This window comes from Hylobates moloch, unplaced genomic scaffold (genome assembly GCF_009828535.3).
Source record: "Hylobates moloch isolate HMO894 unplaced genomic scaffold, HMol_V3 SCAFFOLD_11, whole genome shotgun sequence".
In the NCBI taxonomy this organism is placed as follows: Eukaryota; Metazoa; Chordata; class Mammalia; order Primates; family Hylobatidae; genus Hylobates; species Hylobates moloch.
This window is the reverse complement of record NW_026652286.1, coordinates 14,958,654-14,983,094: the sequence shown is the minus strand read 5'-3', so window position 1 is coordinate 14,983,094 and position 24,441 is coordinate 14,958,654. Positions and strand designations below refer to the sequence as shown.

Genomic DNA, 24,441 nt, shown 5'->3' with positions numbered 1-24,441 from the left:
ATAAAGAATATGTTTAATGGGGGATATTCTGCTTTTACTTGTCTAATATTTCAGAGTTTAAATTTGGCCTCTGTAAGTTAAAAACTCCTTAGGGATCCTGACTGTGTAGCTTGTCCTATGTTGCTAGGCATGTAGGCATTTGTGGGGTGTAACTAAACATAAAATAATGAAATTTTCATATGGCCTAATGCCGTCATGCTCATTACTGTGTGATCACTGATCCTGTTTAAGTAACTTGAGACCAGATTTGTCTGACCCAGTGAAGCAAACACAAATATGTGGATAAGCTAAAATGCTTTTGCTTGGATCTGCTTAAATTAGATGGCTTGACATTTTAAAACATTGCTCATGTTGAGCAAAACTGCAAGATGAACATTACTCTGGTAAAGCAGCTGGTACTATTCTCACATAAACTTTAGACATCAAACTACTTCAAGTCAGAGTTTGATTTGGCCAGAGCCACAAGGGACTGGTGGAATGATGTCAGAGTAAAAGTGTGAACCCTTCGGAAGGATGGGAATTAAGTAGAACTGTGCCTAAGCCAGAAACCCCAACTCCTCAAGAAACCCAAAACTTAGACATGGCCTTTTACTATTTGTTAATACCTTTATATTACTTTTTTTTAAACAGCAAGTTTTTGACTCAAATCTGATCCTCTAACATGGTAATGATTAGAATTGTTTCTAAGACTTGTAAGTTGTGTTTTAATAAGGCATAGGAGTTGAAAGTTCCAAACTTGCTTTTAAAAGCTAATCTAGTATACCAGCTAATTAACCTTGATCTACTGGGCTGCCTTTTAAGAAGGTCATGTTAGCACCATCCTCATAGATATCAAGCATATTTCACAGTATGTCTACTATTTGCTCTTAACAGATATGCTTATTAGGGAAAATTTAAAAGATAGTAAACTTGTGTGTTACGACATTTGATTAATATAATTTTTTTTAGTGTGTAACGTTTCAAAATATATACTCCTCTAAAATTCATTATAATTTCTTCCTTTACATTAGCCTTTGTTGTGAATTAATAATGCAGAACAAGAATTAGCCACCTTAAAGTTGATTTTCTCTACTATAAAAAAGTATTTTTTAGTTTTAGTTTTTTGTTTTGTTTTTTTTTTAAGTTAAAAAAAATTGGGCTGGGCATGGTGGCTCACACCTGTAATCCCAGCACTTTGGGAGGCTGAGGCGGGTGGATCACTTGAGGTCAGGAGTTCAAGACCAGCCTGATTAATATGGTGAAACCCTGTCTTTACTGAAAATACAAAATTAGCCAGGTGTGGTGGCGCATGCCTGTAATCCCAGCTACTTGGGAGGCTGAGGCAGGAGAATCGCTTGAACCTGGGAGGCAGAGGTTGCAGTGAGCCGAGATCGGCACCACTGCACTCCAGCCAGGGCAACAAGAGCAAAACTCCGTTTTTTAAGAGATAGGGTCTTATTCTGTCATCCAGGCTAGAGTGCAGTGGCTCACTGTAACCTGAAGCTTCTGCGTTCCAGCGATCCTCCCACCTCAGCCTCCCAGGTAGCTAGGACTACAGGCATGTGCCACCATGCCTGGCTAAATTCGGGTTTATTTTTGTTTTTGTTCATTGTAGAGATGGGGTCTTGCTATTTTCTCAGGGTGGTCTCAAACTTCTGGGCTCAAGTGACCCTCCTGCCTGACCCTCCCAAAGTGCTGGGATTATCAACATGAGCTACTGCACCTGGCCAACAACAACACTTTTACATAAAATTTCAAACCAAACAAATATAGAGAGAAAAGTATAATGAACCCCTGAGTATCCATTACCCACCTTCAACAATTTTAGCACATGGTCAGTCTTCTTTCATGCATATCCCTACATTCTCTCCCTACTCCCATGTATCATTTCAAAGCAAATTTCAGGCTATGTATCTCTTTCAACCATAGTATGAAACAGAACTCTGAAAGATAAAGACTTAAATTTGTTTTGACATAACTACAATAGGTAGGATATTTTAAGGCAACCTATACATATTTTATTGGTTTTAGTACTTGAAGACAATCTTCTAATAGTATAGTACAATTAAAATAGTATTAAGTAGTATAGTACACTTACAACAGGATAAAATACTACTGGTTTTATTATAAGTCTTTGGCTTACAAATTTGTGGACATTTCCTTAGGAAAACAGAAGCATCAAACTTTTTAAGCTTCTAGATGATTTCAGATTACTTTTCTAAAAGTTTGTAAGGAAAGAACAGCACACTGAGTGTAAAATGAATAATACAATTTTGGATTTTGATCCACCTGAAAATATTCTTTTCTACCCTAAAATGTTATTAAATTATTGTATTAAACCAAAGATATGAAAACGTTTGTCTGTAATTCTAGTTCATATCCAGATGTGAATTGTGATAAATGTATTTTTAGACAGATTTCCTTTATCTAATGCCAGAAATAATAGACTATGTTAATAATAATACATAAAATTGTGATGTAGTGAAAAATTGGCTCTACAGTTTTCTGAAACAAGGGAGAAAATTTAATTTGGTAAATGAAAGACTAAGCCACGAACAAAAAGATACATTGAAAAAGCTGAAAAAAACATTTCATAGCATCCATACATTTGAATCATGGAAATATGAACTGTGTTATATGTTGAGAAGTAACCAGCTATATGTTAGTTCATTTTTATTCATTCCTTTGTAGCCAAAATAAGAGATAACCATCCAGGGCCCATATAACCACTTTTGTCTGTCTCTTAAATAAACATGCCTCGTATTTACGGGTAGTTAGTACATGCAAACACAAAATAATGGATGTATTTCTTTTAAAAGAAAAACATAGGCTGGGCATGGTGGCTCACACCTGTAGTCCCAGCACTTTGGGAGGCCAAGGCAGGCACGGATCTCTTGAGCCCAGGAGTTTGAGACCAGGTTGGGCAACATAGGGAGACCCTCATCTCTACAAAAAATACATAATTAGCTGAGCATGGTGGCATGCACCTGGAGTCCCAGCTACTCAGGTAGCTGAGGCAGGAGAATCACTTGAGCCCAGGAAGTCAAGGCTGCAATGAGCCATGATCACCACTCTACTCCATCCTGGGCAACAGAATGAGACACTTTCTCAAAAGGAAAGCATTACAAAAAAAATACTGAAATATTGGAAATAAGGGGAAAACTTGGGACCTAAAAATCTTGTCTTTGTTCAGAAGAAAGAGTGATAATGCAAATGATGACACAAATAGAAAAGGAAGATGATGAAATGCAATTTTGGAGTTGTCCAATCCAGGCCTTGGTGGCTCTTGTTATCATGGATGTAGCCAAGCATATGCCATATCACCATCACATTTCATTATTTCCCTGTGAAACAGCAGACAGAAATTCTTAGCTGCCTTGACTTTGGCAGTATTTTTCTTGGGCATCTGTTACAAATGCCAACATCTGTCTCTTTTTGTTGTGAATGCTGTTTGGAACTGATATATTGGTTTTTTAATATACTCTGCCACCCCACTTGATAGGAAATTCCATACTACTAATTTGACCTTGCTTAGTGAAAACAAACATCTTCTGTTTAACCAACTTGAGTGTATCATTTATACAAAATAAAATAGGATTTTTGGTAAAGATCATTAATGATGTATATGACCGAATAATACTTCATTGCATAGACACAGCACATTTTGTTTATCCGAACTCTTTTGATGGACATTTGGGTTGTTTCCACTTTTTGGTTATTGCAAATAATGCTGCTATGGACATCTGCAGGTAACACTTTGTATGAACATGTTTCCTGGGTAGGTATCTGGGAGTGGAACTGTTGCAAATTTATGTTTAACATTTTGAGGAATTGCCAGCTTTCTGTCTCCTAAAGTGGCTGTACCATTTTATATTCCCATCAGAAATATGTGGGCCAGGCGCAGTGATTCACGCCTGTAATCCCAGCAATTTGGGAGTCTGAGACGGGCAGATCATGTGAGCTCAGAAGTTCAAGACCAACCTGGCCAACAGAGCGAAACCTCATCTCTACTAAAAATATAAAAATTAGCTGGGCATGGTGGTACATGCCTATGGTCCCAGCTACTTGGGAGGCTGAGGCGGGGGAATCGCTTGAACCCAGGAGGCGGAGGTTGAAGTGAGCTGAGATCGCACCACTGCACTCCAGCCTGGGCAACAGAGCAAGACTCCATCTCAAAAAATGAAAAGAAATATGTGGATGTTCCAATTTCCCCATGTCTGTGCCACACTTGTGATTGTCTTTTTTATTACTGCTCATTCATTTCTTGGAAAGTTTAGCGTGTTTGACTCATCTGTCTCTTCTGCCTCTATTTTCTCTAAAATTGGGTTCAAGGAAGGGAAGTATCTTTTATCATCAACAGCTTTATCGATTTGATATTTTCACTGATTTTTTTTTGAAACTAAAATATGACGTGAGATTATTCAGCAGTTGGTAGCCAAGTTCATTAAACTCTAGATCATTTTTTTTTGAGTCAGAGTTTCGTTCTTGTGGCCCAAGCTGGAGTGCAGTAGCACGATGTTGGCTCACTGCAACCTCCGCCTTCTGGGTTCAAGCAATTCTCCTGCCTCAGCCTCCCAAGTAGCTGGGACTACAGACGCACACCACCATGCCTGGCCAGTTTTTTTGTATTTTTAGTAGAGACTAGGTTTTGCCACATTGGTTAGGCTGGTCTCGAACTCCTGACCTCAGATGATCCACCCACCTCGGCCTCCCAAAGTGTTGGAATTACAGGCATGAGCCACTGCACCCGTCCTAAACTCTAGATGGTTTAACATTTATTTTAAAAGCAATTTCTCATGAAACTTGGAGCTACTTGGGTAGTCATATGTGTATGGGGGGGTGTGGTCATGACATTATAAGGTGTATTTTGATTTTAGGATTCCCTTGGTAGGGATTTTAGTTTGGAAACTAAGGTAAGTTGTGTAGCAGGTAGCTATGTTTAAAAAATGTAATTTAGACACTCCCATGCTTAAAAATCCTTTGGTTTTCCATTGCAGTTGGAATGAAATCCAGACTCATTGTGCCCACAAGGCTTTCCATGTCTGACCCTTAACTACTACCTTTCCACAGATCTCCTACTGCTCACCCACTTATTACACTCACAATATGCTGGTCTTCTTTCAGCTTCTCTATGTTCTAGACTCTTCCCACTTCAGGCCTTTTCCTAACAGTTCTTTCTCTTCCTTTGGTTTGGGGCAGGGCTTGCTTAAGATCCCTTCTTCAGGAGGCATTGCTGATTACTGTGTCCTATTTCTCCCATAATCTCTATATTTAGACTTTTTTCTTCTTTATTCATTTGTTAGAGTTTATAATTGTTTTATTAGTTGGTTTCCTTTTATTTACCACCCTGTCTCACAACTAAACTGTAAGCTCTTCAAAGACTTATCCTGTCTTTTATGATATCCCCAGTGCCTTGCTCATTGCCTGGTACATAACATCTAATATTTGTTGAATAAATTATTTACCCTGCTCTGCTGTATATTTGTTTTATTCTATTTTGTAGAATCGGCTGGACACTTGTATGTTGTTTAATCCTCCATAGTTAACAATAGGTCATGATGGCAGGAACTTTGTCATTTTGTGTGCCTTTCACTCATAACCTTTTGCATGCATATACTCAGTAAAGACATAGAGACTTAAGTTGAAATTTTCCCTTGAAAATAATGTTGAGCATGTTGAGATGGATACGTTAGAAATGTTCTGCAGCTACACTGCCAATATAATGAGAATTTTTAAACAAAAACTTTAAGATCAAAGGTAAATAGAGTAAAAATCAAAATGGACATTTTAGATCTAGGCCATAAATTAGGATTTACAAGCACTTTCTTCTTCCTGTTCCCTGCCTTTTCCTACCTCCCTCATGCCACTGTTATAGCTACTTTATTGTTCCAGTTGGCTTTTTCTGTTTTGGTTCTAGCCTTCTGGTCCACAGAACTTTGTAGCGCAAGGGGTTGTGGGAGGAGATAGTACAATGTAATAATTGTATAGGTAATGTATATGTAATATGTGTGTTATAGCTATGCTTGATTTATTATTACTGTCTCCTCAAACAGTTTCTCTAGCTATCTAATCTTACTGCAGCAGTTAGTCCTCCTTTCTTGAAACTTACAGTTCCTTTGACTTTTGGAGACATTCGTGGTTTTCCTCTCAAGTTTTTAGTTAAGCTTTCTTATTCTTCCTTATGGTTTCCTCTTCCTCTACCTGTCCCTTAAATCTACATCTCAGGTAATTGATTTTAAAAGTACCAAGTTATGATACGGATGCAGAGAGGGGAACAACACACACCAGGGCCTGTTGGGGGTGGTGGGGGAAGACGGTAGGGAACTTAGAGTATGGGTCAGTAGGTGCAGCAAACCACCATGGCATATGTATACCTATGTAACAAACCTGTATGTTCTGCACATGTATCCCATTATTTTTTAGAAGAAATAAAAAAATAAAAAAGTACCAAGTTATGAATGATTACTCATTGTCTTTAAATAAGATAGAGTTGATCCCTGTGATATGGTTTGGCTCTGTGTCCCCACCCAAATCTCATCTCAAATTGTAATCCCCACATGTCAGGACAGACCTCGTGGAAGGTAACTGGCTCATAGGGGTGGTTTCCACCATGCTGTTCTCATGATAGTAAAGGAGTTCTCACGAGATCTGACAGTTTAAAAGTGGCAGTTTCCCTTGCGCTTGCTGTCTCTCCTGCCACCTTGTGAAGACATTCCTTGCTTTCCCTTCACCTTCTGCCATGATTGTAAGTTTCCTAAGGCCTCTCCAGCCATGGTGAACTGTAAGTCGATTAAACCTCTTTTTAAGTTACCTAGTTTCACGTCATTCTTTATAGCAGTGTGAAAATGGACTAATACACCCTATAATAGTATTATTACTCATTTATTTCTGTGATATCTTAAGTGGAAGAGGGAAGAGTGGTACTTCAGTTGAGTTGCAAGGAATTTTGATTTGCAGATAAGTGACATCCTTGAGAAGCAGGAAATTAATATTATTGGTCATATGTGTAAAGCAGTGTCCCTATAATTTCTGTCCTTAGCCCACTTCTGATTTGACTCACTCTTGGACATTTTCATTTACTTCCATGACTTCAAAAAACACTCAATTTGTAATGATCCCCAATTATTTATTTCCAGCTCAGATTTCTCTTCTGAGTCCTAAGTAGGAATATTCATTAGCCCTCTTTCAATTATTTCTCACAATATGTCTCTTTAACACCTCAAACTCAGTGCTTTCAAAATTGAAACCGTCCATGTTTGTTCAGCCTTATGGGTGGCTCACTGTCATTCATGATTCCTCTGTCTTCCCCGCAAGTCTTCTCAATTGTATTTTTTAAAAATTCCTGAGTATCTAGTTATTGCCGTTGTTTTGCCCTCATAATTTCTTACCTGGATTTCTGCAGTAGGATCTTGTCCTTCTCTCTTTAAGGTTTGCTGTGTTCTGTGCAGTATTTATCAGATTATCTAAGATAGTGATTCTTTTGAACTTTTCAGAGTGAACTTATAGGGTCCCATGTCACATGTCAGAACTACTAATCAATAATTTCTGAAAGGGAGATCTGGATGTATATAGTTTGAAAAAACTAACCAGGTGATGCTGATGGGCACGCCTGGTTACAAACCATTCTTTAGGCCAGGCAAAGTGGCCCACGCCTGTAATCCCAGCACGTTAGGAGGTGGAGGTGGAAGAATCGCTTGAGTCCAGGAGTTCAAGACCAGCCTGGGCAACATAGGGAGACCGTGTCTCTATAAAAACATTTAAAAAACTGGCCAGGCATGGTGTCGCACGTCTTTGGTCCCAGCTACTCAGAAGGCTGATGTGGGAGGATTGCTTGAGCCTGGAAGGTCACACCTAGGGTGAGTTATGATCACACCACTGCACTCCAGCCTGGGCAACAGAGCAAGTCCCTGTCTCAAAAAAGTATAAATTTAACTTTTACTAAAATTCTTGAGAGGCTCTTGATTCCCTTGAAGATAAAATGTGAGATCCTTATTTTGGTATATAATATTCCATAGTTTGGTTCCTGTCTACCTCATATCCCTGTTCTCCAATACAACCATGCTGAGTTACTACAGTTCTAATGTGCCATCTTAGGGATATTTCTAGGTCTTCATATATGTGATTTTTATCTTCTTGGTACCTTCTTTTCTTTTTCTTTCCCTGGATAATTTCTCCTCTTCCTTTTTTTTTTTTTTAAGACGGAGTCTCGCTCTGTCGCCCAGCTGGAGTGCAGTGGCGTGATCTCGGCTCACTGCAAGCTCCACCTCCTGGGTTCACGCCATTCTCCTGCCCCAGCCTCCTGAGTAGCTGGGACTACAGGTGCCCACCACCATGCCCAGCTAATTTTTTGTATTTTTTTTAGTAGAGACGGGGTTTCATCGTGTTAGCCAGGATGGTCTCGATCTCTTGACCTCATGATCTGCCTACCTTGGCCTCCCAAAGTGCTGGGATTACAGGTGCGAGCTACCGCGCCTGGTCTCTCCTCTTCCTTTTAATACTCAGTTGTCATGTCCTAGAGGAAGTCTTCCCAGATTGTGTTATGTTTATTTACTTATGTTCTTTTATTTCTCTAGTTCCTAGCATAACACTTGGCAGTCAGTAAATGTCAGTTGTATAAATGCAGACCTTACCTTTAGGTGCAACAATAATAGCATTGATTCAGCATTCATTATGCGCCAATTGCTGGACTCTGCTAGTTGCTGCTGACCGTATATGCTTTATTGTTTACTCTCACAAGAAACTGATGAAGGTAGGTGTTACTATTACCCATATTTTACTGTTGAGGAAACGGAGACTTGGTTAAGTCTAACTAATTATCTGTGTGGGTAGCCTCTAAGTCACAGAATTTATATAGAACTGGATTTGAATCCTCTAGCCTGTTTGCAGAGCTGTGCTTTTATACAGCTGTTACACAGTTGTTTCAAATTCCCTAGTTTATTTTTTCAAATTCATGATAATTTCTTAATAAAAGCTGATTATTCTTAGGCTACATGTTTTTGCTTTTAAATTATCAAACTGGATTAGCTAAAAGATTTTAAAATATTTGGCATTTAGGTATCAATGGGATAGGTATATGCTAGAGTTCCATGCAGACTTAATTCAGTGGACTTAGTGTTTATTTCTATTCGGATTTTATACCAAAGAATACTGTGTGCTAAATGAAGTAAAAATATTTATCTTAACTGAGAATATTAGAACTACAAAGAACATTAGGCTTTATAAGTAGGAAAACAAGTATTCTACAAGATTATGTACTTTGCTCAAAGTCTTGTAGCATTTATTTGCAGAATCAGGACTGGAATTTGGGGCTCCTAACTTCCAATCCATAATGTTTATCTTTCTCAACTATGAAAAGTTGATATACCTAAAACTGTAACAGTATTTTCAAAGCTTAAAGAGAATTATATTTTTATTATATTCTAGGTATTTGTGACCAAATTATTTAACAAAAAAAGAATGAAGTGATATGACTACTTAAGGCAAAATCATTTATTCAGTGCTTAAGTAACTTATTACTTGTGTGCAAGTACTGGCTTGTTTTCTCAGATTTAACGTATTTCATGAAACATTTGCTAATTGATTTTTAAACCTGGAATGTGTTTTATTTCTTAAGCATCATAGACATAAGAGTAGGCTACCCAAGGAGTAGGTTTATATGTTATTAATATCTGGATATAAACCATAAGAGCATATATTTAAAAGCATTTTATCTTACAGTCATATACCATCTTCACTACATGAGTGGACATTTTAGATGAATTTTTTGCCTCAGCTATATCTGCTTTAGAAATTAATTTTCTTTGTTATAGTGAAGTTGACTAAAAAATGGTCACACTTAAACAGTGTAGAGAGTGGTAACCAGATCACTAATCTTTGTTGGTTTGTTTTAATTTTTGTTGTTGTTGTTTTTGTTTTGAGACAGTCTCGCTCTGTTGCCCAAGCTGAAGTGCAGCGGCCTGATCACGGCTCACTGTAGCTTTGACCTGCTGGGCTGAAGCCATCCCCCCACCTTAGTCCCCTGAGTAGCTGGGACTACAGGTGCCACTATGCCCAGCTAATTATTTTTTGTAGAGATGGGGTCTCAGTGTGTTGCCCAGGCTGATCTTGAATTACTGGACTCAAACAATCCTCCAGCCTTGGCCTCCCAAAGTGCTGGGATTATGGGTGTGAGCCACTGCACCTGGCCTGTTTTGGTTTTTTGAGAAAATTATAAATTTTTTTTTAAAATGTGACAGTGACTGAAAGAAGATGATAATTCCCTTTGCAAAATTCTAACCTACCTTGTCCTCAATTTCATACCTTACTCATGAGTGTGTGGGGAGAAGATGGAAGATTTGTTTTATGCTAGGGCTGGGAATATGAAGATTGAGACTTGGCTCGTTCGGTTCATTCTACTCTGGGATTTAGCTGAGATAATACTTGGAGTTTGTAGGGTGATGGTAAAAGTTTACTATTCTCTCCCTACCACGACTACCTAGGGCTTGGGGATTAAGAAGGGCTATACTGGGCATAGTAGGTCCTATCTTACATAAATGTACATATATTCAAAGATGAGTCTATACTGGTCCAATCGTGGGAATTAGAAATCAAGACCATGTTTTGAGGCGTGCTTTTTCCTTTTAGGTTTATAAAAAAGAAATTCTGGCTTTTGATTAAAAAATAAACAATCTCAACAGACCAGTACTATCAGATTATTATTGCTAGGATTAATACCTTCTGAAATTGATTTTAAAACCATAAAGCATACAGATTTTTTAAAAACATTATTATATGGTATATGGAGATGGGCCAACCATAAAAGATTGAATACATGCACGACAGCAAGGCTTATCTAGAAGCCACCTTCTTGTTTGGTAGTGTTGCATAGTTCATGAAAAATTAAAAATGATCACTAAGGTTGGATGAATATAATTTTTTTTTTTGAGACGGAGTTTCACTCTTGTTGCCTAGACTGGAGTGCAATGGTGTGATCTCCACCTCCTGGGTTCAAGCGGTTCCCCTGCCTCAGCCTCCCGAGTAGTTGGGATTACAGGCATGCGCCACCACACCTAGCTAATTTTGTATTTTGAGTAGAGACGGTTTCTCTATGTTGGTCAGGCTGGTCTCCAACTCCCGACCTCAGGTGATCCGCCTGCCTCGGCCTCCCAAAATGCTGGGATTACGGGCATGAGCCACTGTGCTTGGCCGGATGAATATAATTTTTATTGATATAATTTACATGGATGAGTGACCATTTTAAAGCACACAATTCAATAATTTTTAGAATACTCACAAGGTTGTACAACCATCACCATTATCTAATTTCTAGAGCATTTTCATTACCTAATAAAGAAACACATACCTGGTAGCAGTCTTTTCCTAGTTTCCCCTCTCCCCAGACCCTGGCAAATGCAGTAATCTGTCTCCATGGATTTGCTTGTTTGGGACATTTCATGTATAGCCATGCATCACTTGACAAAAGGGGTATGTTCAGAGAAATGTGTCGTTAGGCAATTATATCACTGTGCAAACATCTTAGGGTATACTTACACAAACCTAGATGGTGTAGACTATACACACCTAGGCTATATGGTATGATCTGTCAATCCTAGGCTACAAACCTGTACAGGATCTTACTGCCCTGAATACTCCAGGCAGTTGTAACACAACGGTAAGTATTTGTGTATCTAAACACCCCTAAACATAGAAAAGGTACAGTAAAAATACGGTATTGTAAGTTGTACATGTGGTCTGTTGATTGAAACATTGTTACATTGGGCAAGACTCTATTTTTTTTTTTTTTTTTGAGATGGAGTCTCGGAGTCTCGCTGTGTTGCCCAGGCTGGAGTGCAGTGGCGTGATCTCGGCTCACTGCAACCTCCACCTCCCGGGTTCAAGCGATTCTTCTGCCTCAGCCTCCTGAGTAGCTGGGACTACAGATGCATGCCACCACACCCAGCTAATTTTTGTATTTTTAGTAGAGATGGGGTTTTGCCATGTTGGCCAGGCTGGTCTCGAACTCCTGACCTCAGGTGATCCACCCACCTCGGCCTCCCACAGTGCTGGGATTACAGGTGTGAGCCATCACGCCCAGCCGGGCATGACTCTAAATGGAATTATATGTGGTCTTTTGTGTTTGGCTTCTTTCATTTAGCATAGTACTTCCAGATTCCTCCAGGTTGTAGCATATATCAGTATTTTGTGCCTCTTCGTGGGTGAATAATATTCCTTTGTTTGACTACATCACATTTTGTTTATTCATTTATTAGTTTTTGCACATTTGGATTGTTTCCACCTTTTGACTATTATGAATAATGTTGCTATGAACATTTATGTACAAGTTTTTGTGTGAACATGTTTCCATTCTGATGGGTATATGGGAGTAGAGTTGCTGGGTCATGTGGTAATGATGTTTAACTTTTTGAGGGAGACATGAGATTTTATTAATATTTTCTTAATTCAGTTAACTACTATTGCTTTATTCACAGCTAACTTTATGTCAAATGTAATATTTATCCCATTGAACATAAGATACCAAAAAACCCTATTTTATGGCCAGGTGTGGCGGCTCATGTCTGTAATCCCAGCACTTTGGGAGGCCGAGGTGGGCAGATCACTTGAGGTCAGAAGTTCAAGACTAGCCTAGCCAACATGGTGAAACCCCATCTCCACTAAAAATACAAAAATTAACTGGGCGTGGTGGCACGGGCCTATAGTCCCAGCTACTTGGGAGACTGAGGCAGGAGAATCACTTGAACCCCGGAGGCGGAGGTTGCAGTGAGCTGAGATTGTGCGATTGCACTCCAGCCTGGGTGACAGTGTGAGATTCTGTCTCAAAAAAAAAAAAAAAAAAAAACAGCATTTCTCTGTATTGCTCTTTGTGACTTGCAATGTAGAGCTCTCTTGTTTTGTGCTTCAGTAATTAATATCATTAGATGGTAGCTCAAGTAGGTTTTGGCCTTATATGAAATCCTTATATAATGCCTAAAATTAATAATAGTAAGTCTCAGGTAATTCAGTTTTTAATTAGCATGGACTGACCTAGTGGCTTAATCTTTCATTTTTGACTCCCTAGTCCTTAACAGGATGCCTGCCCAGTCAAGTAGGCACCCAGTAGAAGTTTGAGAGATAATTGAGCTCTAACTTGAAGCTGATTTCTCTTCCGAAACTGTACATGGGTTGTAATTATTTATGAGTACCTACTGTGTACCATGTACTATTCTGGGTGCTTGGGATGTACCAGTGAATAAAGCAAAGGCCCTGTCCTTAAGGAGTTTACCTTTCAGTGCATACTGGGCAAACTAGCATACTATATATAGTTAATATATATAGCATGTTGAGTGTTTATTGCATGGAGAAAAATAAAGAGGGTTAGGGCATGTGGAGAGAGAGGACAGAATAAGGAGTTTTGTATGAGGTGGTCAGGGAAATCTTGAGAGGTGAAATTTAAGCAGAGACCTAAGGGGAAATGAGGAGTGAGTTTGAGGGAAAAGGCAAGAGACCTGTGTGGCTGGGAGTAAAAAATAGGAGCTAAAATCAGACATGTAAGGGAGCAGCAACTAGATCATGTAGTGCCTTGAGAACTTTGTAAGAAGTTGTGACTCTTGTGAGGTGGGAAGCCGTTGGAAAGTTTTTCATTATTTGATTTTACCTTTTTAAGAGAATGACTCAGGCTGAGGATGAGGGGAAAGAGGGGCAAGAGCAGAGGCAAGGAAACCAGTTAAGTATAATAATTCCTTGCCTGTTCAAGAAGTGATTGGAGTTAGCAAAGATTTATAAGGAACACCCTCTTTCCCCCAGAAACCCCTGGTATTTATAAATTAGATCAATAATTATTCTAACGCTTAGGAAGTTGTGTTTAGATTTAGCATGGCTTACATTTTTTTAAATGTAGACTTCATTTTTGGGAACTGTTTTAGATTTACAGAAAAATCAGGAACATAGTATAGAGTTCCCATACACCCCCCACCTAGTTTTCCCTATTGTTACCATCTTACATTGGTATGGGATATTTGTTACAGTTAATGAACCAATATTAATACATTATTATTAACTAAAGCCTATAGTTTATTCAGATTTCCATAGATTTACTTAATGTCTTTTTCTGTCTCCTCTTATCTATGACAGTTTTTCCAGCTTAGTTTGTTGTTTTTGTTGTTGCGGTTTTGTTTTTTAGAGACAGAGTCTTGCTCTGTCATCCAGGCTAGAGTTCAGTGGCATGATCACCTATGAACTCCTGGGCCGAAATGTGTAGCTGGGAACCACAAGCAAGCACCACTATGCCTGGCAAATTTTTAAAAGTTTTTTAGAGAGTGAGTATCGCTATGTTGCTCAATCTGGTATCAAGCACTCCTCTGGCCTCAACCTCTTTTTACTTTGCTTTTGATAACCTTCTCAGTTTTCAGAAGTACTGGGCAAGTATTTTATAGGATACCCCTCTTTTGGAATTTGCCTAATGTTTTTTCTTTTCGTGTTTAGACCGGTGTTACTGGTTTTGAGGAGGGAGACCACAGGGGCAAAGTGTCACTTTCATCACATCCTGTTAGTGGTACATACTATCAACATGATTTATCACTACTGATAAAAGCCTTTATCACCTGGTCGATTCTTTTCAGGTTTCTACACTGTAAAGTTACTCTTTTTTTTCCTCCTTTCAATACTATACTCTTTGGAAAGGCGTCACTGTGTGCAGTCTACACGTGAGTGGGGAGTTATGGTCTCCCTCCTTCAGGGTAGAGAATCTACATAAATTAATTGGGAATTCTTCAAGGGAAATTTGTCTCTTCCTCTCTATTTATTCAATCATTTAATTATCAGTATGAACCCATGGATATATATTTTATACTTTGGGTTACAAGCCAGTACTATTATGTTGCTCAAAATGTTCCTGCTTTGGTCTTTGGGAACTTTTTCACTTAGCTTGTGTGTTCCTTTGACATAAATGTCTTTTCTCTCTTTTTTTCTCCCTCCCTCTCTGCCCCCTTTCTTTTTAGCACTTTCTTACTTTATGGCACTACAAGATACTCCAGACTCATCTTGTATATTTCCTGCCCCAGTACTAGAATCAGCCATTTCTCCAAGGAGCCTTGGTTCCTTTTTCTTGGAGAATGGTACGAGAAACCAATCTGGGTACTAGGTATGTTCTTTGCTGCTGGAGTGTCATTGCTTCTGGGCTCTGTCCGCCAGAGTAAGGAAATACACATGTAGCTTGTTTTAATATAGAGAATGATTGCTATGATCATTTTAAAAGCATATAAAATCGTAAGCATATTTTGAAAATAGCAGTTGGGCATTTGGGTTTTTGTATTAAGGGATTTCTACATTACACTTTGAGTAGCAAAAGAATGAAGCTGGACTCCTACCTCACACCATATAAAATAATTAATTTGAAATGGATCTGTCGTCCTAAATGTAAAAGCTAAAACTAAAAAACTCTTAGAGAAAACGTGGGCATAAATCTTCATGACCTTGGATTACAAGTTATTTCTTAGATATGCTATCAAAAGCATGAGTGACAAAGGAAAAAATAAATTGGACTTCAAAATAAAAAATTTTTGTGCTGTACATGATACCATCAGAAAGTGAAAAGATAACCAATGAATGGAAAACAATGTTAAAAATCAGATTTATTGGGAACTTGTATCCAGCATATTTAAAGAACTCTTATACTTTAATAATAAAAAGATAACCCAGTTAAAATATGAGCAAAGCATGTGAATAGACACTTGTCCAAAGAAGATGCAAGTGGTCAGTAAGCACATGCAAAGATGCTGTACATTATTAATCATCATGAGGTAAATGCAAATCAGAACCACTCCACACCTGTTAGGATGTCTATTATAGATAATGAGAAATACAAATAATAAATATTAGTGAGAATGTTGAGAAATTATAACTTATACTTTGCTGGTGGGAATGTAAAATGGTACAGCCACTTTGGAAAACAGTTTGGCCATTTCTCAAAATGTTAAACATGGAGTTTTCATTTGACCCAGCAATTTCACTCCTGGATATATATATACCCAAGAGAAATTAAAACATACATCTATACAAAAACTTGTAGACGAATGTTCATAGCCCAAAAGTAGAAACAACCCAAATGTCCATCAGCTGATGAATGGATAAACAAAATGTGGTATATCCATACAATGGAATATTCAGCCCTAAAAAGGAATGAGGTACTGATATGTCCATGTTGTAATAAGGTGAACCTTGAAAACATGTAGTGAAAGAAGCCAGTCATAAAAAGCCACATGTAGTATGATTCAGTTTTTATGAACTGTTTTGAATAGGCAAATCCATAGAGACAGAAGGTAGATCAGTGATTGCCAGGGGCTGAGGAGAGGAGGGAAATAGGACCAATTGCTCATGGATACACGTTTATTTGGCGGGTGATTAAAATATTCTAAAATTAGATTGTGGTGGCAGTTACACAAGTCTGAATGTTCTAAAAACCACTGATTAGCATACTTTAAAAGAGTGACCTTTATGGTATGAAAGTTGTATTCCAAATTTGTTTTTTTACAAAATCATTTAGAACAGAATAGCAAAAGATACTTAGGGATAAATTTAACAAAATACATGTAAGAATTATACACTAAACACTACAAAAGATTGTCGAGAGAAATTAAAGACCAGAAACAGCTAATACCATATTCATGGCTTAAAAGATTCAGTACTTTTAAGATGGTATAATTTTTCCCAAATTGATGTTTAGATTCAATACAGTTTTTTTGTTGTCATAGAAATTGACAAGCTAACTCAAATGTATGTGGAAATACCTAGCACAGCAAAACAATTTTGGAAAAAGAACAAACTTGGAAGATTTGTGTTATTGAATTGAAGACACTATAAATACAGTTGTATAAAAATATAGTTATTTGTGGATTGATTTATATGAACAGTCATTGGTCAGTGTAACACTATAGTCAAGGAATAGAAACCCATATATATGGTTTATTGGTTTTTGACAGAGGTGCCAAGACAATTCAATAGGTAAAGAAGAATCTTTTCAATATATAGTGCTGGAACCGTCACACATTGAAATTTTAAATATGAGTATCAACCTTTTACACCACGTATAAAAAATTAACTCCAAATGGATTATAGCCCTAAATGGAAAAGTTGATACTATAAAACTTCCAGAAGAAAACAGAAAATCTTTGAGATCTTAAATTAGGCAAAGATTTCTTAGGTACAACACCAAAAGTACAACAGATAAATTAAAAACTGATCAAAATTAAGAGCTTTTGCCCTTCTAAAAATACTGTTATAAGAATGAAAGCCACTGGGTCAGAGAAAATATTTGCAAAACATGACTGGCCAAGAACTTGCTCCAGAATATATAAGCAACTCTCAAAACTCAATAATAGAAAACAACCCAATAAAAATGGGCAGAATATTTCAGTAATACTTTTACTAAAGATTTCTACATGGCAGATGGTGAGATATTTATTGCACATCAATTAGAATGGCTAATTTTTATTTTGTTTTGTTTTGTTTTGAGCCAGCATCTCACTCTGTCGCCCAGGCTGGAGTGCAGTGGTGTGATCTCGGCTCATTGCAACCTCCGCCTCCCAGGTTCAATCGGTTTTCATGCCTCAGCCTCCTGAGTAGCTAGAATTACAGACCTGTGCCACCATGCCTGGCTAATTTTTGTATTTTTAGTAGAGATGGGGTTTTGCCATATTGGCCAGGCTGGTCTTGAACTCCTGACTTCAAGCGATCCACCCACCTCAGCGTCCCAAAGAGCTGGGATTATAGGTGTGAGCCACCATGCCCGGCCTAATTTTTTTTTTTTTTTTTTAAAGTAACAACTTACAAACTAACAATACCTAGGGCCCATATGGATGCAGAGTTACTAGACATACATTATTGGTGGGAATGTAAAATGTTATAGCCTCTCTGGAAAACATGCAGTTTATCTGAGTTAAACATACATTACTGTATAACTTAGCCATCTCCCTACTCAAGTGAAATTAAAACTTAGGTTCACACAAAAACTTACGCACATGTGTATAGCAGTTATATTCATGATTGCCCCAGATGTCTCTCAACTGGTGAGAAGGTTTTAAAAAACAAACCAACCCGTGGTACAACCATGCAATGGAATACTGCTCAGCAATAAAAAGGAATGAATCACTGATAGAAATAACAACATAGATGAATCTCAGAGGTGTTACACTAAGTGAAAAGCCAGACACAAAGACTACATATTAAATGATACCATTTATATGACATTTTGGAAAAGGCAAAATAACAGAAGCAGAAAACAGATCTGGGGACTTGGTGGTAGGATGGGTTCACTGCAGAGAGGCAGGGGGAATCTTTGTGGTGATGGAGGTGTTCTTTCCCTTGGTTTCTGTGGTTTGTTTATGCAGGTATCAAAACACACACTAGAGGGCCGGGCACAGTGGCTCATGCCTGTAATCCCAGCACTTTGGGAGGCCGAGGTGGGCAGATCACCTGAGGTCAGGAGTTCAAGACCAGCCCGGCCAACATGGCAAAACCCCGTCTCTACTAAAAATACAAAAAAAATTAGCCTGGCGCAGTGGTGCACGCCTGAAATCCCAGCTACTCGGGAGGCTGAGGCAGGAGAATTGCTTGAACCTAGGAGGTGGAGGTTGTGGTGAGCCAAGATCACACCACTACACTCCAGCCTGGGCAACAGAGTGAGACTTGTCTCAAAAAAAAAAAAGGCCGGGCGCGGTGGCTCACACCTGTAATCCCAGCACTTTGGGAGGCCAAGGTGGGTGGATCACGAGATCAGGAGATCAAGACCATCCCGGCCAACATGGTGAAACCCCATCTCTACTAAAATACAAAAAATTAGCCGGGTATGATGGCGGGTGCCTGTAGTCCCAGCAACTTGGGAGGCTGAGGCAGGGGAATCGCTTGAACCCGGAAAGTGGAGGTTGCAGTGAACCGAGATCGCACCACTGCACTCCAGCCTGGCAACAGAGCAAGACTCCGTCTCATTTAAAAAAAAGAAAAAAAAAGCCCTAGAAAAGGTGAATTCTACCTATGCAAATTGTACCTAATTTTTAAAAAGTGAAAATGTGAAAAATTTGAACCTTGAACTTTACCTCACACGATACACACAAAAAGATCTCAAAATGAGTCACAGACCTAAACATAAAAGCAAAAACATTAAAACTTACAAAATAAAACATAGGAGAATATATTAGTGACTTTGGGTTGGTGAAGATTTCTTAGGACACCAAAAGCACAAACTATAAAACAAAAAATCTTGATAATTCACATTGAGCAAAAATTAAAACCTCATTATTTAAAGACACTGGAGGCCAGGTGTGGTGGCTCACACCTGTAATCCCAGCACTTTGGGAGTCCAAGGTGGGTAGATTGCTTGTTTGAGTCCAGGAGTTCCAGACCAGCCTGGGCAACATGGACAAGCTTTGTCTCTATAAAAAGTTAGCCGGTGGTGGTGGTACACGCCTATGGTCCCAGCTACTCGGGAAACTGAGGTGAGAGAATCACCTGAGCCCGGGAAATGGAGGCTGCAGTGAGCCGTGATCATGCCACTGCACTCGAGGTTGGGCGACCGGAGTGAGACCCTGTCTCAAAAAAAAAAAAAGGAATAAATAAATAAAGACACTGGAAAATGAAAGAGAATGAAAAGGCAAGCCAATAGACTGGGAGAAAATACTCCCAATACATATATTTGACAATGAATTTTGATCCAGGATATGTAAAGAACTTTTAAAACCCAATAAGAAGGGAAACAACCCAGGTTTGGTTTTATTTTCAGCTTTTATTTTAGATTCAGGGGGTACATGTGCAGGTTTGTTACAGCATGATGCTGAAGTTTGGAACACAAATGATCCTGTCACCTGGATACTGATGAGCATAGTAGCTGACAGTTTGTTTTCCAGTCCTTACCCCCTTCTTCCCTCCTCTAGTGGCCCCCGGTTTCTATTATTGCCATCTTTATTTCCAAATACCCAATGTTTAGCTCCCACTTATTAGTGAGAACATGTGGTATTTGGTTTTCTGTGCCTGCATTAATTTGATTAAGATTATAGCCTCCAGCAGCATCCATATTGCTGCAAAGGACATGATTTAGTTCTTTTTAATCATGTTGTGTGGTTGTGTGGTATTCTAAGATGTTTGTGTACCACATTTTCTTTATCCAGTCAACCATTGATGGGCACCTGTGGGTTGACTCCATGTCTTTGCTATTGTGAATAATGCTGCAATGAACATGTGAGTAAATGTCTTTTTGGTAGAATGACTTGTTTCCTTTTGGATGTATACCCAGTAATGAAATTGATGACAACCTAGATCTTTTAAAAGGGCTAAAGATTTGAATAAACTTCACTAGAGAAGCTAAAAGAATAGCCTTACAAACATACAGAAAGATGCACCTCCTCGTATGTTATCAGAGAAATGCAAATTAATCCCAATGGTACTCCACTGAACCCACCTAGAATGGCTAAAATTAAGAAGACTGAAAAGATCAAGTATTGACAAAGATGCAAAACTACTGGAATGTTGATACATCGCTTTTTTTTTTTTTTTGGAGACAGAGTCTCGTTCTGTCACCCAGGCTGGAGTGCAATGGTGCAATCTCAGCTCACTGCAACGTCTGCCTCCTGGGTTCAAGCGATTCTCGTGCCTCAACCTCCAGAGTAGCTGAAATTCGAGACCTATGCCACCATGCCCAGCTAATTTTTGTATTTGTAGTAGAGATGGGGTTTTGCCATGTTGGCCAGGCCGGTCTCGAACTCCTGACCTCAAGTGATCCGCCTGCCTCACCTTCCCAAAGTACTGGGATTACAGGCATGAGCCACCACACCAGGCTGTGTTGCAGACATTAATAAGGACACATTACCTTAACCACTTCAAGCTCAGAATCATCAGTAATGAGACAAACTGACACTGTGTGCCTCCTCATGTGATGCAATAAGAAGTACACAACAGGTCAGGTGTAGTGGCTCATGTCTGTAGTCCCAGCCACTTGGGAGGCTGAGGCAGGAGGATTGCTTGAGCCCAGGAGTTGGAGGCTACAATGAGCTATGATCCAGCTGCTGCACTCTAGCCTGGGTGACAGAGACCCTGTCTCTTAAGACAAATCCAGAATTTGGGACATCTTATAATTTAGTTGCCCTGGATTCTTCAAAAGGTCAAAGGATTTGGGATTAGGGGTTGGGTGAAAGCACTGATACTAAGTTAGAGAAATAACCAAATGAAATTACTGAATTTTGATTGGATCCTAGTTAAAAAGAGCTTAAAACTTTTAGATGTTTGGCAATAATTGGGGAAACTGGAATATGACCTATGTATTATATGATTATTGAATTAATGCTAAATGTGTTTAAGTCTGATAATGATACCTGGTTATATAAGAATGTCCTTATTCCTATGAGATGCAACTGATGATATCTCCAAGTTATTTTCAAGTTTTGCAAAAAAAAGAAAAGTGGTTATGTGTGTATAGAGAAAAATAAATGTTACAAAATCTTAATAGTTGTTGAATCTTAAGGGACAGGTATATGGTGTTCATTGTACTTTTGATTTCTTTCTATGGGTTTAAAATACTCAAAATAAAAACATAACCTTTCCTTTCCAAGGAGAGGGGGAAAAAAATCTTGTTTTGAACTACTCTGAAAATGTTTGAGCTTGAAGTTTTCTCAGTGAGTTATTGGGAAATAGTATTAATTATTTATTTGAATTATCTGTTATTTCCATAGAATACTATAATTAGGTTATGGAGGTTATTTCATCTGGTCCTTTTTTTGTACAGATGAAATTAGTCCAACAATAATTGAGTCACTTATTTAAATTACACTGTAAGCCAGAAGTAGAACCTGTACAATGAATTCAGCTCTCTGTTGTCCAGGATATTGCTTTTTCTCCTGTACCACATTACCTCTCCCAGTAAAAAGACTCTTGTTTGAGGTAGAATTGAATTAAAGAAAATGCCGTGTATTATTTTTCTTCCTAATGCATCTTAAATATATTTTCTCCATTGTGATAGTATTGTCAGACTGTGTTTGATCCACTTATCTGTAGGTCAGGAAGTTGGTCAAAGGTTTCTATTACTTTTATTGTTGCTCTTCTAGAAGTTTTTTTATCAGATTGTTTGGACTGTGTATTTTGGTCACTGATTTTTAATGTCCTCTAGTTTAAGCTATGAAGAAAGACATCCCTCACACTCTGAAACAGATCTCCTTCAGAGACAGAGTTTTGCAGCCTCTCATCAGCTTCCTGGATATGCTCCCACACCTCAACCTACTGGTAACAATTCTCTTGTGAAATATACTACAAGTCTGGGTACATTTAGTGAATAAGAAGAAAAACCAATTTTCATGTGTTGAGTTCTGAATGTGTAGGACATACTCATGCCATGGGAAATGAAATGAGAGTAAAAGCTTGTTTTTTGTTTTTATTTTTGACATGGAGTCTCGCTCTGTCGGCCAGGCTGGAGTGCAGTGGCATGATCTTGGCTGACTGCAACCTCCACCTCCCGGGTTCAAGTGATTCTCCTGCTTCAGCCTCCTGAGTAGCTGGGACTACAGGCACCTGCCACCATGCCCGGTTAATTTTTGTATTTTTTAGTAGAGGCAGGGTTTCACCATATTGGCCAGGCTGGTCTCAAACTCCTGACCTTGTGATCCTTCCACCTCGGTCTCCAGAAGTGCTGGGATTACAGGCATGAGCCGCTGCGCCCGACCAAAGCTTTGGTTTTTACCAACAGAATATTTATATAATTAATAAATTAAAAGATCTTCTTTCATGCATCTTTGGAGATTTTAAATTATAAATATGCTTGGTCAAATTAATATGTTTACTATCAAAACAAAACCATCTGGGGTTGTAGAATGTTTTGGCCTCAATTTTCAGAAATTTTAAAATAGAGTCAGGAATATAATTTTATACAAGTACATATATTTTTTTTACTTTGGGATATATTTTATCTTCAAATTTAGGTCTTTCTGGAATATTTGATACTAGTGTGAACAGTGCCAGCAGTAACACTAAACAGTCTTCAGTGATGAATTTTCTGTCTACTGCTGAATCCCGAACTGCTCAGGCTGCTGCTTCAGGAACTACTCTCTTACCACAATTCAGGGCTCCATCCTGGCAGACAGGTGATTCTCTGTTTTTAGAATTTTTAAGTCCTATAAAAGTGCTGATGAAACATATACATTTGATGGCCTTGTCATTGTGGCTGGGAGTTTTGTTACAATACCGATTTTCCACTGAACTTTAAGACCTGGAATTTTTCAAAATTTTCAGGTGGATAAAATTCAAGAATTTATTACTGGCAGAAATTTAGTTTTAGCATTCTGACAAAAACTAGTAAATTGACATTGAGGGGTAGATAATGATTAAAGAAGGTCTTATATAAGGTTTATATCTAGCAATTGTCTACTTGAAAGAAGCAAAGATTAAAATTTATTTTAGTGACTTCAGAATGGGTAGCTGTTATAGTAAAAAAAATCTTGGGACTCATTTCATTGTTAGTTTTATATAAAGTTATCCTTAATTGGATAGATTAAATCACTAATAAGAGCCATTACAAGTTGATATTATGATGTGCCCATTTTCCAGCAATAATTACAAGGTCTATAATGTGCTTTTCTATTTCATTTTTCTTATTTTACTTTTCAACCATTTCTCATCAAAAATTACATCTATATATTTGTTTTTTGTAGTATGACAGGAATTTTTTTTGGAGTGTTGTCTTAAGAAATGTCAGTGTATTTGAGAATATGTTTTTAAGGGATAGGTATAGGAAATAGTATTTTAACAGTCTGATGTAAATTCCACTAATAGAAGTTTCTCAGTGTGCCTTAGCAACATTTTTTTTCCTGCTTCTAAGGGGATAATTAAGAATTTGGTGAAATAAAATAATATTTTAAAACATAGCTTTATTTTTTACTTCCTGAAATAATTTTATATTTCATGTATTTAGTTAGATTTTCCTATCAGTATATTCGTGCTGAAACTTGAGAGTTGAAGAAGTTTTAAAATAAAACAAAAGAAAATCTGTTAATATTTCTGTGAAGTGTTTTTACTCTTGTATAGTTTGTTTTTAAAGTTTTTGTGGTTTTTGAGGTTTCAGTTTTGTTTTGTTTTGTTTTGTTTTTTTGAGACAGAGTCTCACTCTGTCGCCCAGGCTGGAGTGCAGTGGCACAATCTTGGCTCACTGCAACCTCTGCGTCCCGGGTTCAAGTGATTTTTGTGCCTCAGCCTCCTGAGTGGCTGGGATTACAGGCATGCGCCACCATGCCCGGCTAATTTTGACGTTTTTAGTAGAGACAGGGTTTCACCACATTGGCCAGGCTGGTCTCAAACTCCTGACCTTATGTGATCTGCCTGCCTCAGCCTCCCAAAAGCTCCCAGCCTAGGATTCAATTTTTAACAATTCATTTTTGCAGTTTGTATCTGATCTCGTAATTGAATTGCACTCAGAAGGGCTTGGACTCTCGGGTTAGTAGGTAGAAGCTTTTTTATTTT

General features: G+C 38.3%; 1 protein-coding gene across 3 annotated transcripts in view; it reads left to right on the top strand.

Annotated features, from left to right (window-relative positions):
* QSER1 (glutamine and serine rich 1) overlaps positions 1-24,441 on the top strand; it is an 81,182-nt gene that overhangs the window by 12,128 nt on the left and 44,613 nt on the right. For all 3 annotated transcript variants that reach the window (XM_058446277.1, XM_032166322.2, XM_058446278.1), the window contains exons 2-3: positions 22,103-22,215; positions 22,908-23,069. In XM_058446277.1, the coding sequence (XP_058302260.1) occupies positions 22,103-22,215; positions 22,908-23,069 (275 nt within the window). The remainder of the gene's footprint in view (positions 1-22,102; positions 22,216-22,907; positions 23,070-24,441) is intronic.